This window comes from Balearica regulorum, chromosome 1 (assembly GCF_011004875.1).
Source record: "Balearica regulorum gibbericeps isolate bBalReg1 chromosome 1, bBalReg1.pri, whole genome shotgun sequence".
Classification (NCBI taxonomy): domain Eukaryota; kingdom Metazoa; phylum Chordata; class Aves; order Gruiformes; family Gruidae; genus Balearica; species Balearica regulorum.
In genome coordinates, this window is record NC_046184.1 from 192,883,248 (window position 1) to 192,902,989 (window position 19,742).

The window sequence follows — 19,742 nt, forward strand, 5'->3', positions numbered from 1 at the left end:
TTAATTACTCAGCAGGTGCCTTGTAATCCTTTGTTCCCCAAAGAGAATAAAATGTCAGGAGGAAGAATTGAAGTTAAAAATAGAAAGAAAATTAAATTTGGGGATATAGAATTTAGATATGACATATTATAAAATACATAACACTAATTAAAATGATTTAGGAAAAAATATCAAGCAAAGTTAGTCTATATACAGGTAAGTGTATGGATACTTGATTTCCACAGTAACTAGACTTGTATCTTTCTTGTTGTGTCTCCAGTATCTATATGAATACATTGCATTAAGTCAATTAAGCTTAGTCTGATTTGTCACCATGAATAACAATCTCGAAAAACTACCTAAATCCAGTGCTTTAACTCTCATTTTTAAAATGTCAAGCAAGCTAAATGAATAAGAGTTTAGAAGGTCTAATTTACTTTTGTAAATCAAACCATTCAATAATTGCCTCTCAAATAAGAATACTAGTAAATGAGTATTTGTGAAATTCAGATAAATATGTCTGACAAGATGTATTATAAGACCTTCTGGATCAGCATTATTAGTAATACTATTTTAGGTAAATTGTAAACTCCTGAGCATGGGTCACAAAATCCAACAGATGTTAGTTACAATGCTGCATATCCACAAGTTTTATTCCACATTCATTTATACGATGTCATAGCACTTCTGTAGCTTTCAGAATTCAGGAATAAAGAATCAGTACTGAATACTGATTCATAATGCTGTTTACCAAAAATCTTAAACCGGTAATGCATATGCTTTTATATAAAATCCAAAATACTTAAAACATCTTAGCAAAATGATAAACATGAACAGAAGCAAAAATATAACTGATTGCATCTGTCTATGTTATAACACTGTGACAGTAAGCCTGTAAATTTTCAGCAAACCTCATCAGTTTTCTGCAGCACAAGGCCATGTCAGTAGACAAAGCAGAAACATTACTAGATCTAGCGATCTTAACCCTGTCAGAAACAGGCAGTTGGAAGCCAGATGCCTCCTCCTTACTGTTTTTCATTGTAACTAATGAGTTCATCTACTACATTATGGGAAAAATATGGGCTTAAGTTAACTAAATGACATATTGTATATCTGGTGACCTCATCCGTCACGCTCTTTCCCTAAAATATCTTGTTTGCTTGTGATTTATGAAGTGCATTGTAATTGTTTTAACCTACTGAGTTACCTAAATAGTTCTTGCACTACTTTCAAATGCCTAAAAAATACAAAACCCCTCCATGTTTATTACCTAAATAATGAGACATTTTATGCCTGTGGTAAATATATACTTTTTTGCCTTTATTAAAAGAAAATATTCTGGTTTTAATATTTATTTACTTTAAAAAAATGGAAAAATAGTGTGTATATTCCTGTGGTCTTTTGTCTTTTTCAATTGATTAAACCCCCTACTAGATAAAAATCAGCTGCAAATTTTCAACAGTAAAAGCGTATGAAAATTGTTCTTTTTAGCTGCTTACAAAATGGCTTTGGAATGGAAATGCATTTTCTTCTCATGAAGAAATTAATTTGAAAGTTGCACTGTCCTAATTGTCAAATTTCTGCTGAAAACTACATAGCAACATTTGGTAACGGCAGGTTTGGGGCAATCTTGATCTAGGAATTGCTGCCACTTTCCAGTGTGCTCACGCACTGGAAAATTTATGACTCATTTTCTGTAAAGCTATCTTAAGGCATTGATAATAACCTAATTAGCTGCCTTTTATAGACCTCTTTGTAGCATGCTACAAACTTTCCGGGATAGTACACCACAGGCTGAAAATGCTTTCAAACCAGCCAGGCAGGGATATTACAGCTTCCTCCATAGGTGGCAGAGTCAACTAATCAATTCCTAAGCTCTAGGCTTTAAAGAGAGAGCAAAAAAATTCTTCGTAGCAACTTCAATCTACTAGCTTTCTTATATATGAGAAGCAGCATAATTAAACTGCAATGTCCTAAGTATGAGGACAGAATCAAAAAGTAATAAGGGGCTGATTTAATATTACATTGAAAGGAGTAACCAAAAATGGAGTTACAATGGAAATGTACTTAGAAGCTGAGGCACAACAGTGAGAAGAATCACCCTAAAAGAAACATTAAGACACCAAGCTGCTCTGTATCTAGTCAGGATACTCGGGTATCTACTCTTTTCTCCTATTGCCATATCTATTTCTGTGTGGAAGTTATAAAGAGATCAGAGTAAAGATTCCCCGTATAGTGATGCTGGTCACGGCCCAGCCACATAACGTGTACTCATTTTGGCAGCCTGGCCAGTATTACTCTTCATATAATAACTATGCACTAATAGGCAAATCTGGTCGTGTCCTGCTAATGGGGTTCATGGGGGTCTGCTATTTCTGAGGCAAGGCTATCTGAGTAACGCTAACTTTTATTTTGCAGAATTTAATTTGCTCTTACAAAATTAATTTACTGTTACAAATATTTTTAAAACAAGTTTCCTTATTAATTGAATTACAAAAAAAGTGAGGAAAAAGAGCCTGACTTAAGATTATTATTTGTCATTGTTGCACTATATCAGGCTTTCATCTAGAAGACGTTTGATAAATGCAGCCTGCATTTGTTATTTAGCCAAACCATTTATCCAGGTTTCTGAAATTCCTGCCAGATCTGAAGCTGGCCCTTTGCTTCTGCAAGGGTAGCAATGCAACAGCACAGATTCAGTCGTCTGTCTAACAGAGCACCGGTAATCATGCACATGAAGAAGTGGAAGTAGAGTGCACGCCGCAGCAGCATCTGGCTGGGAAGAGTGAAAGCCACAAGCAGGGATGCATACCCCAGGGCTCCAATATGAATGGCTGAGGGCAGGAGGAGCACAGCTGAAATCTGGGGGACTGGGGAAGGTCAGATATGAAAGACTCTGGGGTGGGTTGGCAACTGGAAGGGCGCAGATCTTGAGACAGGAGATTTAAGACAGAGGGTTGGGAATTTCCTTTTAACCAGAGTGGATTTGTGAGGAGGAAGGATGTAGCTCTGGAGCAGGAAAAAGGGAGAGGCTCTGAAATGGGAGAGAAATGGAGCAGGAGAGACCTAGGGTGGGGAAATCAAGGTTGGGAAGTGATTGAAGAGGACAGAGTTGTCATCAGCCCTTTTTTACAGCTGGACACCTGTAAGTGCATGTCTTCTCTTTTTGGTCTCTGGAAATTGCTTCTATTTGCTCAAATTCCTCAAAAGTCTTATCCTTTGTTTCTTTCCCCGCAATCACTCCTGGACTAAGGCAGGCACACAGGGCAGCTCCTTCTACCTTGACCAAAGAAAGAGTATTCAAAGAGCCACGTATGACAGACATAACTCTTGATCTGTTTAGGCAATATCTTTAATCCGTGTCCTAATTCTTCCTTACTAATCAAACCTCTTTCACTCAGTGCTTGACAGATAAGAACATCTATACATCAGTCTGATTGATTACCTGGTTGCCAAACAAATGCCAGCAGCCCTCAAACAATGTATTACCAAGGCATTAACTCAAAAAGACTTAAGGTAAAATAAATTTAAGAAAATGAAAAATTGTATTAAAGAAATTTTGGCTTTAGAGTATAAACCCAGCTGTTCACATTTGAAACAAAACCCAAATATAAATTAGGAAGAATATGGTAAAATGTATTTTTTCCAGGGGGATTTCCCTAGTTTTTGTCAGTTTCTGTTTTTTATTTATTTTTTATTTTTGTCTTGTGTAAACTCAAAAGCACATAATGAAAAAATAGATTACTTTGCAGTTATCTATGATAATATCTGTATTTCTGATCTGTGCTGAGAAAGCTGCTGTTTTTGTGAATAGACATTTCTTGCAAAAGAAATTAAAAAAAAATCTGTCACCTAGGTTACAGCATCCAGCAACAAAAGTTAACAGTGAAGCAGAGTATGTTCCATACATATGATGAAACTTATACAAAAATGTTTTATATTAAGCACTACTTTGAAAAATCAAATTTTTTTAAAACATCTGTAACGTACGAACAAATGAAAGTAAGTATTGATGTTACTTTAAAAAAAAATCCTTATTACAACTTCTTCATGCGTACATAATGACTGATCAATTAATAATGAAATATATGTTCAAATCTCTCTTCTGATGCCTTAAATAATTGGTGAAGGGCAATAAATATTAGATCCAGATGTATTTATTACTAACTCATGATCCTCAAATGCATATCCTCTCAGAGGCAGTTGGAACAAGCGGCATAAATTTCATCAGGAAAGCAGTATGAAAATTGTAAGTAGCAGGCAGAAATTCAGTATAATTTGAATTTTATGATTCTCATGATTATCATCCATGTCCCATATAACATTTCCCTCAGTTTCTTGAAAACATGTGTACAACTAGATTTTGAGGAAGATGGAGACATGAATTTTGTCAGGACTTTGTGGAGACAAATGATATTTTGACAGGCAGTGTAAATTAGTCTTTTAGTCCACTTTGCATAGACAGACTGCTATCATTATGCAAAATATTCAGTTTAAAAATAGGCTGGAAATCTCTTTGCTACTACATTAGGAATACAAACAGTGTAGCAATGTACAATACCCAGAGTACTGTATACCTATGAGATCAGAAAAACTCGTTCTGCTTGTCTTCAAAGAATAAGCTATTTCTGCAACTTCTTAATATAGTTTGTTCTGTCAAGAAAAAAAAATCAATAACTTCCAGTCCATCCACAGCACATACCTTTAAGAAATCTGTTCATTTACAGTGTTTTGGGAAAACACAGACGGTCATATCAAGGGAGTCGGAAAGCCAATCCATTTGTGATAAAATGTTGTGATAAGCTGTATACTGATTTTCTTCCCACAATATGTTATAAGGTGAATTGCACTGTTGCAATGCTTTCATTTCTGAAACACTTCTGAATAATGCTAAGTGGAAATTGAAAATTTCTTTCCATTATTTGGTTAGCATTAATTGTGTTCTCAATAATTAACAGGCTGCCAGCTGAAGTGTAAAAAAAAAAAAGATTATTTACACTTTTCCACTGCTGGAGATGTGGAAGCACTGTCGCAAGAAACAGTAGTCCAATAAACCTTCAAAGTAGCAAAGATAGCTTCAATAAAGACCAGAATTGAAAAAACACATCTTAAGTGATCCTGACCACCATAGCTAGAACTACTTTAATTTTGTAGCTGTAATTTGAAGAAGTTACTTGGGTTTACATGGCTGATTAGCTGCTATTAACAGAAGAGACTACGATCCTCTATTTCTCCTATGTCTTATTCCAATGACAAGATATTTCTGCTCTCAAAATATGTACTGATTATCCTCTCTCTGGTAAGAGAAAGGGCTACTCTCAATTTTTCAGTATCGATCTCTGCACTTTCCAGACATAACAGAGATATTTTTCTCACCAATTTTGGGAAAACATCCCTATCTTACCAGAGATACCAACCAAGAATTAAACATTATTTTCTAAGCTATTTCAATTGTTGCCATTCCAGAAATACAAATTTCAGCATTTTATGTTCAGTTCATAGAATCACAGAATCATAGAATGGTTTGGGTTGGAAGGGACCTCAAAGATCATCTAGTTCCAATCCCCCTGCTATGGGCAGGGACACCCTCCACTAGACCACGTTGCCGAAAGCCTCATCCAACCTGGTCTTGAACGCTTCCAGGGATGGGGCATCCACAACCTCTCTGGGCAACCTGTTCCAATGTCTCACTGCCCTCACAGTGAAGAATTTCTTTCTAACATCTAATCTAAATCGACCCTCCTTCAGCTTAAAGCCATTACCCCTTGTCCTGTCACTACACTCCCTGATAAACAGTCCCTCACCAGCTTTCCTGTAGGCCCCTTCAGGTACTGGCAAGCTGCAATTAGATCTCCCCGGAGCCGCCTTTTCTCCAGGCTGAACAACCCCAGCTCTCTCAGCCTGTCCTCATAGGAGAGGTGCTCCAGCCCTCTGATCAGCTTCGTGGCCCTCCTCTGGACTCGCTCCAACAGCTCACAAAAGTAGCTCTTGCTGACCAAAGGGACAAAGGTAAAGACCACCAATGATGTCTTGACTGATACAAATTTATCTTAAAATAGGTGTGGGAACTTTCAGAATGTGCCACTAAGTCAGAAGCCTCATAAGAGTCTTGATAAACCTCCTACAAAGGCCTGAACCTGCCCTGATGTTAAGATTAATTTAATGTATTAGATTGCAAAATAAAACAGAAGAAGCTTGTCTGCCTTCCACACAAAGCAGCTTTGCTTACTGGGACTATTTTCATCTTACTGAATTTGAAAGAAAGCTTTTCAAAGGACTTGAAATCATCACCCATCACCACGAGTAGAGACGAAGCTCTAGCACTGCCTCTACTAAATACAACACAGCTAGGATTTCTCACATAAGATCTTTGTGGAAGATGTTGCTAAAGATGAAAGGCAGAGATTTTTATAAAGGAGTTTGCTAGTATTTCAGACAGCAAGGAATAGTCTCCTTCCAGGATCTGTAGTACTCAGTAGGCAAAAAAGGAGACTAGAATACTTATAAAACAAAAAAAGAATAAAACTGAAAATCCCTCCAACCATACAACAAAACAAATCAGTATTCAAAAATACTTTACAATGGAGGAAGGTGCAGATTAGTTGCATTACACACCCGTAGACAGGTAGAGAAGAAATAGGGGTCTATTGGAGCGACAATGATATGCATTGCTCAGACTTATTAGAAGCCATGTACAAAGGGAACATGCCTGCCAATCATTAGGTTGAAGATATTACGTAATTGTTTAGATGGATATATATAGTTCCTACTTCCAAACCATATACATGTAGTACTCAAAGATGAATATATATCTATGAACATATATGTAACAAATTATAGCTATCTATGGGATGGGGATACTGCTAAGGCACATGTCATTAGACTGGATTAAGTGCCTGAGATCAAAGAATTTCATGCCAGCTTTTGTCATAAAGCAAGTTTTGTGTCTAGAGTTCAGTTAAGCCTAGTCAAAGGAGCCCGGATTAACCAGACCAAGGCAGAGGTCTCCAATGACATCTGTAGTGAATGAAAAGAGAGGGATTTCTAGTGCCCAATTTCTCTCTCTTTTAAGTAGATATCTAAAGCAGGCCAGATGAATTGTAGCCTAAATGTGCCCTAACTTCTCTCCACCTGTATTAAGGGAGACTAGAATGACTAGCTCAGACATTGATTCACTACTGGTATTTTCCAGAAATTATAACTCATATATGACTGATGATTTCGAGATAAAACCTGAAAATTTAGTGCAGAGCTTTTGGTTATACTGCAATACCCACAGTCACAGAGATAGTGAGAATGATAAAGAACATTTCTGTCATCTTTGACTGGTCAGGTGAAAACAATTCTCCCCTTCCGGTAAAGACATTTTTAATGCTATTTCCATCTTGACCACACCTCCATATTGTAATTATGTTGAAGAACTTATCTTCTTCACAGTCAGTTGAAGAAATCTGATGAATCAAAAGGTCTGTAGGCCAGGTAACTTTTTAGACCACTTGACAGGCTCTTGCATTTAAATAATTCTTGGTTTTATTCATATATAATATCATCAATAAACTAGACAAAGGTCAACATTGTACATGATAACAACCAAAAAGTTTCATATCAAGTATAATGATGTTTACAATTGCTGTAACCTGCACTTGACACCATCTGTAGTTGCTCATAAGAAGCATACACCGTTTCATATCAAGTATAATGATGTTTAAAATTGCTGTAACCTGCACTTGACACCATCTGTAGTTACTCATAAGAAGCATACACCAATCACACACTGTAATGTGCCTGAGACAAGTAGGGTCTCACAGAGCTTTAAATATATTTAAACTAAAGATATTGCCCCATGTGAAAAAAAAGAAGCATCACTAAGAATAAAATCAGTATCTTACTTAAATACCGATAATACACCTACTCCTGTCTTACCCTTCCCCCCACAAGTTTCCTGGTCCTGCTAAACAGGGTTTGCTTTTAAGCAGCCAGTCACCCTCCCTTAATTTATAGAGATCTGACCAAAAGAAGTCTCATACAGTTTTAACAATAATGATACAATTTTCTGTATTGAATTGGGCTGACAAAGAAGGAATTCTTTTCATCCATGTAGCGTCATATGGAATGAATAAAATGTAGAGGCTTGACTTCCATGTAACAACTGAATTTTTATCCATTTTTTCATAAATAGGATTTTGCTTTTAAAATATATATTTAGTTTTAACTGCTACATTAAACCATTCTATAATATGTTAAAATACCTTAACATTTAAAATAATATTCAAATATTACATGCTTGCTGCCGACATCTGAAAACATGTCTGATCACTAAAAGGAAATCAATTGGCTTAGCCACTGGAACGAAAGATTCTTGAAATGACAAAATAGGTTTTGACTTTTAGCCTTTTCTGACAGTGCTGGCATTTTTTTTTTTTTCATTTAATTTCCTGCTGATGTTTTCCAAAACTGAGGAACTGGGTTCTGAATATAAAAAGCAGAAACATCTTTCTTCTCTAACAGGTGAAGAAGTTAGGTATAAGAGGCTGATACCTCACAGAGTTAAAACCTTGAAGGATGTGATGATATCAACAAATAAAATAACTAGATACAGATAACATTTCCTTTATTGAATAATTTGTTTCTAAAGCCAGAACACTTTTCTTTTGTATCCTGCTCACACTTTTACTATAGCTCTATTGAACTATTTTAAAAACAAAATAAAACTATATTTTACATGAACTCAAGGTAAAACAACTACTATAGACAATAGTATAGAAGATAAAATGCTTTAAAAATGTTTTATCTAAAATATTTTAGTGAGTTTGTACGTTTGCCTCCATTTCTTCTTAAAATTTTTCTCTGCTTTCGTTATGTATATTTTATTTACATACTATATATGCATAAGAAGAAAAACTATTTGCTTTTCCCCTCATTTTGCCACCCATTATGTGAAATGTCAAGCTTTGTACAAATAGCAATATAATCTCATTTGTGTTCCATAATTTATTTTTATCATATTAAATTTAATAAAAATTAAAATGTCTTTAAATAACTGTGTTTTGAGGCAGTCTAACCAATCCCAATTTTCAAGCAAAGGTGGTTAAAAATAAAATACCCTGTCTGATACACAGAAACATACTCTAAATGCAACAAAAAAAAAAAAAAAAAAAGGAAAAAAAGAAAAAAAAAGATGAAAAAGCAGTATTTTATGAAGTTTTAAGGGTTCATTCTGTAGTACCACAAAGTACTGCAGTAGTCTTCTGAACTAAGAGCAAATGATTCCTTTTTAATAATGATGGATTAAATCATACAAATGCAACTATGTCACAACAAAGAATATTACAGCAGCAAGTTGAATGATCAAAAATATTTTTTTTTCTTTGAATGCCAGAGAATAGTCTTATTAATCAAAATCACAAACTCTTGCTTACTAGTTGTTAGAATTTAAAGCAATTTGTAATATACATACATGCATACACCAAAGTTTAAGAAATGCCAGATTAACACAGTGGTAGGAAGTTAATTATTTCTGTTCTTTATAAACAGGATGCAATTTTAAATCTCTCAGGCATTTTATAAATTGATCTTTTTAGTAATTGAGATTTTTCAAAATTATACCAAGAACATTTTAATCAGATTAAATTTTTTAACCTATTTTACATTTCTGTATTTGCAGCACAGTGCATGCAAATAAAAGGGGAAATGTACATGCAAACATGGCTAAAGTTACACTCAGGTAACTCTCTCTTTTTCAAGTAATGACATCTGAAAACATATTCCCTAGATTATATAGTATCTATTCAAACAAACAAACAAACAAAACAAATCTGGCCCAAAACACATAATAGTTGCTCTGGTCACAAAAGCGGTCTCCTTCAAGAAAAGCACAGCACAGCACATTAACTTACAGGCATAAAATAATTCACAGTACATACAATTTCAGAGGTTTACATACCATCAAGAAGGCAAGGAAAAAAGCGAGAAAGGAAGGCAAAAAAACAGGAAAAGATATGGGGAAAGGGAATACTACAAAAGTACTACATACTTTATGTGGTATCCAATATTTTTAAATAGGCCTGATTTTATTTTTATGGACCTAATATTGTAGCAGAATAACCACAAACCAAAAGCATTTAATTTTTCTACATCCATTCCCTCCTCCTGACTGCTTTTTAAATTTATTTTATTTCATAATAAGTAAAGTTAATAAGTGGTAGTAAAAGTGGGAAAGAGATTTCCTAGACAAATGTAGGCAGGAAGTTAAAGTTTTAAAGGTCTCATCAGGTCTGATCTCCATGTAACCTGAGGCGTATACTTATTTATCAACAATTACATCACAGTTAGTTCTTGAATTACATTACATTAAATAAGAACACCCAAACAGGTTAGGAGATGATGTTAATATTACCTTTGTAAAATGAGTGGGCAAAGCTCTGCTCAGGAATTAACTTGGCAAGGAATCCATGGTTCAAACTTGGGTGAGGGATAGATGGTATGACCACAACTGTGGAGAAAATCATGGAATCAAATGTGAGCCAGCTAGTATTCATGTGTGGCCTGGTCCACTGTGGATCCATGACAGATATCCTATCTCATTGAAACATGCAAATATGGTATTATCAACAAAAAATGCATTTCTAAAGGAAGAAAACAACTTCTGTATCAAGAGATAGGAAGCAGCATACCTATTGTTTGGGCACTTCAAGAGCAACATTCATGGGGAAAAAGAGACACAGATAGAGATATATAGAGGTATATATATACACACGCACACAAGCAAGACAGTAATGGGTGAAATAGTTCACTGAAACTAGCAGTTTCTTAGTGCAGAAGCATAACATAGAACCAGGAAGGCACAAAAAAAAAATATTTATCATAATTGACTATGTTCATGTAGTATATTTAAAATGGAAAGCCTACAAGCATATGGACTTTAAAAATTATGAATAAGTAGTAAATTAAACCATCATGATGAATCAGGAAATAATGACTAAATGTAAATATGACACAAACTGGAAGACAAATTCTATGAAGAATGAAAATTACCAACTCCATAAATGCAGAAAGCAATTAAAAATAAATACAAGTAGAAAAACATACGTAAAGAGCTTCATGGACAAATTCAGTTACTTTTTTCAGCTCTTTTAACACAGAAGGTACAGTTATAATCGTTCCAGTCACACTTGAAAAAACCTACTGAACTGACAGCGTAAAATATTTGAAAGAAAGCAGGGTAAAGTTTGGATCCCTAATTTCTGACCCGTTCTGACAGCTAACTGACTTCCTCCCTCTCAGGATGAAGAACACATGCTAGCAAAAACCACTACTACTACTAAAAATCACAAACAGTTCAGTCAATGACGGCAATAGAAATGTTTCCTTTTTATTATACTGTTTCCATAGGCTTTTAAACACAGGCACCAAAACAGCAGGATTCCAAGCAAGTACTCAGTCCTCCCCCACTACCCTTGCACAAACCTCCTCATTCAAACAAAAAGGGGTTCACGTGGGCAAACAGCTGCGTTTGCTGTTCTTACATTTCATGGTACAGAGTTAACGTTATCTGTTCTTTCTAACAAATAACGGATTCAGGAAGTTGCGCTGATCAACTAGCTTGTACTTTACAGCTTTAACTCCATCAGCACCCTGTTTCTTTAAAGTGATTTCCAAATTAAAGAAAAAAGGCATAAAAAAGCATATGCAAATGAAAATTAGTTATACCCTATAAGCAAATACACAGAATAACTGAAATCTGACAATGTACGTTAAAGAATCTAATGATTATAGGAGGAAGAAAGTAGCCAGTAATTTCCTACTAGGATCTTACAGTATTCACTAAAAATACTTTGTAATAAAATAATTACAGTTCTAAAAAAAAATAAAATATCTGCATATCAAAATGAAAAATAACATTTGAAGAAAACAAATGTACCTGTGCTTGTTGGTGAATTTATTTCTTGTCTGATATTTCTACCTGCCTGGCTCCCAGACCTTGCAGTTTCTCGTTGTGGTTCTAGTATATCACGATATTTGGAGACCATCAGAACAGAAATAAAGTAGACTACCGCCAAAGCTAAGAACTGAGCCTGTTTGCTGTCGTCCTGTGTTGGAGAAAAAGGAACACATCCATAATATCGGACACTTCTGCAGAATTTTCACACAAGATTGTATAAATAATACCTTTCTGAAATGTTACATCTGTTAACCTAGGACCAAAGGGATTATGTAGAAGATTTAATGGATTTTCAGTGGCATACTACACACACACAGCATGTATTAACTACTGAATCTTACGGGTGATTTGGCAACTACACAAATCTCTGGGATTGTGGAGTCGATGGGCTTTTCGGACCAAAGGCCTGACTCAGAGTGCTTCCAAGGCATCTCAACAGTGAGGGGAATGGCCTCCCGCTGCCCCGAGGATGACTGGGAGAGCTCCTGCCCCAAGAAGGTAAGGGGCACTGCTGCTGAGAGGGAGAGCTAAGCCTGCTGATGCTCCTCCAGCTAACGCTGGATGCATAAGCAGGTATAACAGCTTCTGGTAACATGTAAAAGAAGGAGGGATATGACCATTGTTTTCTTTCCAGCAATAAATCCCAGATTATACATTCTGACTTGTCCTTCAAGACGACTGTCAGTAGCAATCCTAGTTTTCCAGGGCTCTGATTTAAGTAAATGCCATGACCACCACAACTTTGCTGGCTGTCTTTTCCTCCCACTCCACGCAGTCTATTGTTCTATGGCAACTAGGATCTATTGCTTAGATATGACCCTGATTGAGCTCAAATTGCTGTAGTTCAACTGAAATGTCTTTTATTATTATTATGGTGTAAAACCCAACATGGTAGAATTAAGACTTCAGCCTCTAGCTACTCCTACCATGGTTTCACTCTCCATTCCACAAGTATGCATTTTCTGTTACAAATCCAGTGCTTGCTTTCCATGTTTTCTGTGTGTTATTTAATTTCTCTGTATGTCTTTGCAATCCCTAAAATAACTAGAAATTCTCTTATTAAGCTCTTTCATAGAAATGTCAGAAAGAATATTTTCCCTATTCCCTTCTCCTCTAGTTAAGAAAAGAGTAGGTGACAGAAGATCACCACCCAAATTCAACCTTGCCCTTTCAAGATGATCAGGTAATCCTGACAGATACTTTTTTTTGTGTCAAGTTCTACTTTCATCTTTTTAAAGCTAATTCTAACTTCAGTCTTCACTCAAACTTAGATAGAAGAATTTTAAACATAACATCTATTTGCATATATATAATCCTTATTGTACTACATTTAAAAACAAACGTGACAGTTTTATGCTAAAAACAGTTGCAGACAAATCTGAAAATAATTTTTTATATATATTTATATATAGTATATGGACATATATGTTTAGCAGAAGTAAAAATTGTCTTTGTAAATCAATTTGCTGCAGTTCTGTAATACATATAATAATCCTTCCTCCTACCATGGTTGGACAGATAGCTTACACCTTCAGTAATACAGTTTTCATCAACATAGGTCATAATTGATTTATTCTGGCTGTGATTATTTGGCTAATATGAGATCAAGTGTGACTGTTAAACACAGTTACCTACTAATCTCAAATAGTTTACAAGTGTGATTTTAAAGTGCAGAAAGTGGCTGGCAGTTACAAAGCCATGAGCAGATGGCTGGCGGATAATATACGAAGTGAAACGCATGATGGATATTTTTAATTCCGGTACAATCAAAATCTCTTTCAAAATATAAGTGATGATTTTGCAAAAGAAAGAATTACAGCACATATTACTCACCACATCACGAAAAACAACTGCTCGTAGACGATTAATATCAACATCCTGAAGAAGCCTGTCAGGGTCTTTTATAGGAGAAAGATTGCCAGGGACATTTTCAAGGGGAGTCTAAAAATAAAAAGTAGTGAAATTTTTTACCCCCGCCAAATCTCAAAGCATTTCTATTAGCACCTTAATTTGATACCTTTCTTAGATATTTGCATCAACCTCAGACTTTTTTATTACCAATATACTTCTAATATAATACTCAGACAAGGGTTCTAGAAATAAAGTAATATTTTGAATTATTGTCTCAATACTAACTGTTTAGAGATAAATTGTTACATCTTCCCAGTACCTCAGAACAACTGTATCTCTTCCCAGAGTTAATATAATAATTTGCACACAAAAGGTTATTTCAAATTACAGGTGTTTCATAGCAGTACAATAAATTATTCCTAATACATGTGTTAAATTTAAAAATGATAAGCAGAAATATTTTTAAAAATCAGTTTATGTTCATTTTACTGAGAATTCTTACAGACTACTTACAGAATAACTGCTACTATTACAAAAGCATAGAGTACTATGCTTTCTTTAAAAAATTATAACATATTACAAATGACGCCAAAACACCTGAAAGTCTCCTTATACTAATTTGCCTTGCACTGAATCTGATAACGTGGAGAAATGTAATGTTTTTGTGAGATTTAATGAAACAATATTGTGAAAGGAGCCGAGTTTGTAAATGGTATCTAAAAAGTCTTTAGAGAAGAAAAAACCACTGAATTTAGTAATGAAAATATAGCAGCATGAAAAAAAGAATCCTTTACATCATACAAAGTGTTGTATTTCAGTCATGAGCTGTGCTAAATTCTTTGAGATTTTAGTTTCAGGACTCACAAAGTCTTAAAGCTGTAAATAAGTTAAAAAAAAATGAACAATGAGTAATGAAACTGGAAAAACTAAGCTGTAATTGAATATTAAACAAGTTTCATTCCTAAAATCAGATAGAAAATACTGATGTCTAATATGCATGCAAAGGTCTGCTGAAGTTACTGGGACTCAGACGTTCCACTAACAAAGATGTGATCACAGACTTTCTGCAAGTGCCCTGACAGATTAAAAAAGCTGTGCAGGTATATGTGACAGATGTGAGTAAGGGGACTTGCTCTTTGAAGTAGACCAAGCAAGAATGAAAAAAGCTGTTTGAAATTCCTCCGGTCACAGTACTGCACTAACTTTTTCGTGTTTCAAATAAACCCCTGCACATACTTTTACTTTAAACCAGTTAATAACAAAGACCTAAGCTTTTGCCAAATATTTGAGAAGGCAGTTACAAGTATTTTCTGATCTACGAAGCAGTGGTACAGACTGGTCAGTGCTGCTGGTAACTGAAATCTGGGTTACCTTGGTTGCTGCTGATGCAGTTACACCCTGAAGAGCATCTTGAGTTTTACTGCTGATTAATGACGTCTTGTTCACTCTCTCTCTCTGCCTTTGCCGACATTCTAAGCAGTTTCTCACAGCCACACAACAAACTAAAAAGAAGTTATGAAAATGCTACAAATTAGAAGATTTTCTCATTATTATATACAGAACATCAATTAGCAGTCTGTACATCTAGTTTGATATGCCAATAATCATGTCCAAATAGTAAGTGCAAGATAGTTCTCACATTAGACCGTCTGTCAGTAGTAAGAAAGTACATTAGGGTGACTTATAATTTCATTCTTGAGTTGAACAACTTAATGTTTGATATAATTGCTAAATCACTGTATTAAAATTTGAAAATTATTAGTCCTTGAACTGCAGATCTCATGTATTATGGATTGGTTATCAACACTTAAAATCTGAAAGTACTTATGTACAGCTAGAATAGAAAAAAAAAAAAAAAGAAGGTAGTAATTTAGAATTTCCTGAAAACTGATCATTGAGAATAAACAACAAGTTTTATACTAGGACCAGTATAATTATCAATAATCTAATAAGGGGTATGAATAATAACAGGACAAAATCTGAGTATAGAAATTATTCATCATTTGAGAGATGAAAAAGTATGTGGGACATAGTAAAACAGCATCATGCCAGATGACAGTAAATGTTAATATTCACAAGGATAAAGTGATATAGTTTGCATAGAATAGTTTGAATTATCAATGAATTTTTAAATTTCCTAAATTAATTTTAACAGTATATAGCAAAGAGTAAATAGTGAAGAGAGGTGCTAGACTGTTGCAACATACATTAAGGTCTGCAGTCTGCACATGCATCCCGTGCTTTTAATCTTACATAGCCTTCTAAATCCATGGAGACTTGGATAAGGAAACGTGCATCAGGCAGGTAGCAAAACAGTGTTACGAAAAAAAAATTCTCCATTTACTTACTTATATGTAATATTTTACTTCCCCAAAATATATACTACTTGAAATACATAAGAAAGGACAATTTCAGACATGTCATTTTAACTTATTCTTGTGCCTAAATTGAATCAACCTTAACACCGTACCGAATCAAGAATAAACAGGATTTTTGTTTTATCACATCATAGTCAGTACAAGTCCGTTCCTACACGTGTCACCGTTTGATGCATCTGTAGCTCATTGATCTGTAAGTATTTACTACATACTGCCTGCCGACTTACCGAGCCTTAGGCACTGTCGCATTAGACCTCCAGAAGACATGTTTTTTTCAGCTTCAATCTCACTAAAATTTAGAGAGCTGGCAAATACTAGTACATCAACCATTGCCATCAGACGGCTGAGAAAAGTTACTGCTGTCTCTGCTGACATTCCTTGTGTCACTTCAATATTTTCCAATTCAGTCTTTAAAAGGAGATAATTGAATTAAACAGTTTGAACACAACTGAAATATAAAGACAGCACATACACATACAAATCTAAATTGTTATGCTTAATGACAAATACATTGAAAAGTTACTTTAAAATCTCCTACTATTACCATTAACATAAACTGTGAGTGAAATTCAAAGTAAGACGGCATGAAGTGTGAGAAAATTTTTTACATTTACATGCTTTAACAGAGGAGGAAAAGCCTAATATAAATGAGAAAGTTATTAGCAATTACCTAAAGACAAAGCGCGGCCAGAGAGTAAAACAATGCACGGTATATAAGGGTGCAACGTACTCTTACATTCTTCCATAGGCCAAGCAAACTGACAGGTAACGAATGAAAGCAATTACTGTCTATACAGCTTTTACGTTCCTTTAGATAAACAAGTAAACGTGATGAGTGGAGTGGGAAAAACCAAACAGTTTCGCCCTGTTTCCATGAATTGATTCTCCCTGGGAATACTTGTACCACACAGGAACCTGACAGAGTCCAATTCTCCCAGAGATCAGAGAGAGCACGTTACTGCCTCACTACAGCAACAGCGAGGAAGGAAAAACGTGACAAGTTATATGGCGTGCAGCTCACATTTCCCGGAGAACGACCGTGTCTTTCCTAACGTCGTGTTGGACTCCTTAATGGGAATCCACAGAAAAACGCTGAACGAGCTCAGTATTTATGAAATCTAAAAGGGAGTCATTTTTTTCTCCAAAAAGATACTCAGCTGTCCAGAGTCATGTTTTCAAACGCATTCAGGTGTCAGTGCAAATAAGTGAGCAAACAGTAAGTTTCATTTAAAAAAAAAAAATTAAAAAACAAAATCTGTTTAAACTCTTTTACATCTGGAGCTAGGCAAAATTGAAAACTGGATTTAGAATTTGACTTTGTCCACATTTATATACCTAAATACTACTTTTAAAATATTTACAGATGGCTGATTCTTGTTGACTGTCAACAAGGTTTCAGATTGCAGGGCTTTTTTGAACACAGTTCGGTCCCGTTGAAAAGTATTACCTTCATTGTTTTTGTTTATTTTTATTGATTTGCTTACAAGTATCTATGAAAAAAATTCAAAATACATTTTGTGCTGTTAAGGCCATTTCCTTCCAAAGAGAAAGAAACGCAGGAAAATTTTAAATCCTTTATTTTTATACTTCCATAAAATTAGTATCCTTACTCATTAGTCACTTTTTAGAATATTTTACATCAAAACATATCGGAGTGCAAGCTGTGCCAAACAGTATTAAGGAAACAACTGTTTTGAAAGAGGAAGGATATAATGTGGCATGTGTCACCACAATGATAGATACCACTTCATTTAATTTTCTTAAGGATGTAACATGTTGGTTACATGAGTGATTTGGGAAGGGCTGACATCTGCCTGATCTGCCTGATAATACTGGACAAATGGTGAAGCGACAGCTTTCAGAACTATTTCCAGGTCTCCCCTCCTTAATGTGTGCTGTGTTCCTACTTTTTGGAAAGCAGCTAGTTTTTGATAACAGACTGGAACATAATTTTTGAAAGCACTCATCCAAATAAAACAGATTTGCAAAAATCTATAGCTATAACAGTCTACTAGGAAAATTCATAGATGGTTACAGAAACTTGAACTTTGAACTCATTCTCAAAATAACATCAGATTTGCTAGCAGCCAATTGACTGCCTGCTGTTGATTTTTCTCAACCTTCAACTGTATACACAGATTCACAGAATGGCAGGGGTTGGAAGGGACCTCTGGAGATCATCTAGTCCAACCCCCCCTGCCAGAGCAGGATCACCCAGAGCAGGTTGCACAGGATGACGTCCAGACGGGGTTTGAATATCTCCAGAGAAGGAGACTCCACAACGTCCATGGGCAGCCTGTCCCAGTGCTCGGTCACCCTCAGAGTGAAGACATTTTTCCTCATGTTGAGATGGAACTTCCTGTGTTCCAGTTTGTGCCCGTTGCCCCTTGTCCTGTCACTGGGCACCACTGAGAAGAGTCTGGCCCCATCCTCTTGACATCTACCCTTTAGATATTTATAGGTATTGATAAGATCCCCTCTCAGTCTTCTCTTCTCCAGACTAAACAGCCCCAGCTCTCTCAGCCTTTCCTCATACGAGAGATGCTCCAGTCCCCTCATCATCCTCATAGCCCTCCACTGGACTCTCTCCAGTAGTTCCCTGTGATTGCATCAATCACAGTCTTAAACCTTCTCAGTATATCTATTTTTTTTAAATGTAATAAATTCATTTTATATAACACTTTAGCCTATTTTACCAAGATTTTTGCAAACTTTGAATTGAAAAACAAAAAAAAAAATCTCTTTTTTTACAAACCTCCCTAAAATTCTGCTAGATGGAAGAAAAAAAAAGACTGACAGTTTTTTACAGCAAAACTTACCATCAGTTCTACCTGTTAAATACAGCACAATGGTATTCTAATAATGTTTAAAATAAGCTCCATTGTTGATCAAGCTGCCTTCAGGTATTAGTAATATTTTCGATAGGTGTGGCTCAGAAGCTCTTTAAAAAGTGATCTGATCACCATTTCATGACTACTCAGCATACATTAAGAGCAGTAAGAAGTCTCCCATACAATTAACATGTTCAGGGCCTATAGAGTTTTTCTATTGACGACCATATTTATACGTAAATTAGCTCACAGACCTGCCAACATTCAGTCTGGCAGTTAACAGGAAGCATCATACTTGACAATGCATTAAGTTACTCAAGGGAAACACATTAGGAAAAGTTAATGATTACACCTATGTATATTCCTATTCACATCCTAATATATAATATCAGAAAATAATAATAATAATAATAATAATAATAATAATAATAATAATGCCAAAATATTAAATGATCAAAAATAAGGAATTTTCAAAAATGCAAAAAACTGAAACTTACAGCAGCAATACTAACCTTAGAACCCTGGACATGCAACAGACAAAACAGACAACAGATCACAACAATAAAAGAAAAAGAAAATTATTTAAGTTAACTAAAAATACAATGTAAAATTGAAGCAAATTAGTATCTTGGAATTATACATTTGTTTAATTTATAATTAGAACAGCAAAACATTTCAGCTCAGCATGAACATTTGAAAATAAAGACTTCTGTGAGATAGCTATGCACAAGGAAAAGAAAACCGTAAATCTTGTATTATTAT

General features: G+C 35.1%; 1 protein-coding gene across 6 annotated transcripts in view; it reads right to left on the reverse strand.

Moving 5' to 3' along the window:
- NBEA (neurobeachin) overlaps positions 1 to 19,742 on the reverse strand; it is a 524,026-nt gene that overhangs the window by 314,564 nt on the left and 189,720 nt on the right. For 3 of the 6 annotated variants that reach the window (XM_075741999.1, XM_075742000.1, XM_075741998.1), the window contains exons 25-30: positions 19,478 to 19,501; positions 16,377 to 16,557; positions 15,143 to 15,273; positions 13,754 to 13,861; positions 11,900 to 12,068; positions 10,376 to 10,471 (exon numbers count right to left, since the gene is read on the reverse strand). In XM_075741999.1, coding sequence (XP_075598114.1) covers positions 10,376 to 10,471; positions 11,900 to 12,068; positions 13,754 to 13,861; positions 15,143 to 15,273; positions 16,377 to 16,557; positions 19,478 to 19,501 — 709 coding nt within the window. The remainder of the gene's footprint in view (positions 1 to 10,375; positions 10,472 to 11,899; positions 12,069 to 13,753; positions 13,862 to 15,142; positions 15,274 to 16,376; positions 16,558 to 19,477; positions 19,502 to 19,742) is intronic. The other 3 variants (XM_075742001.1, XM_075742004.1, XM_075742002.1) reach the window with 2 other exon arrangements.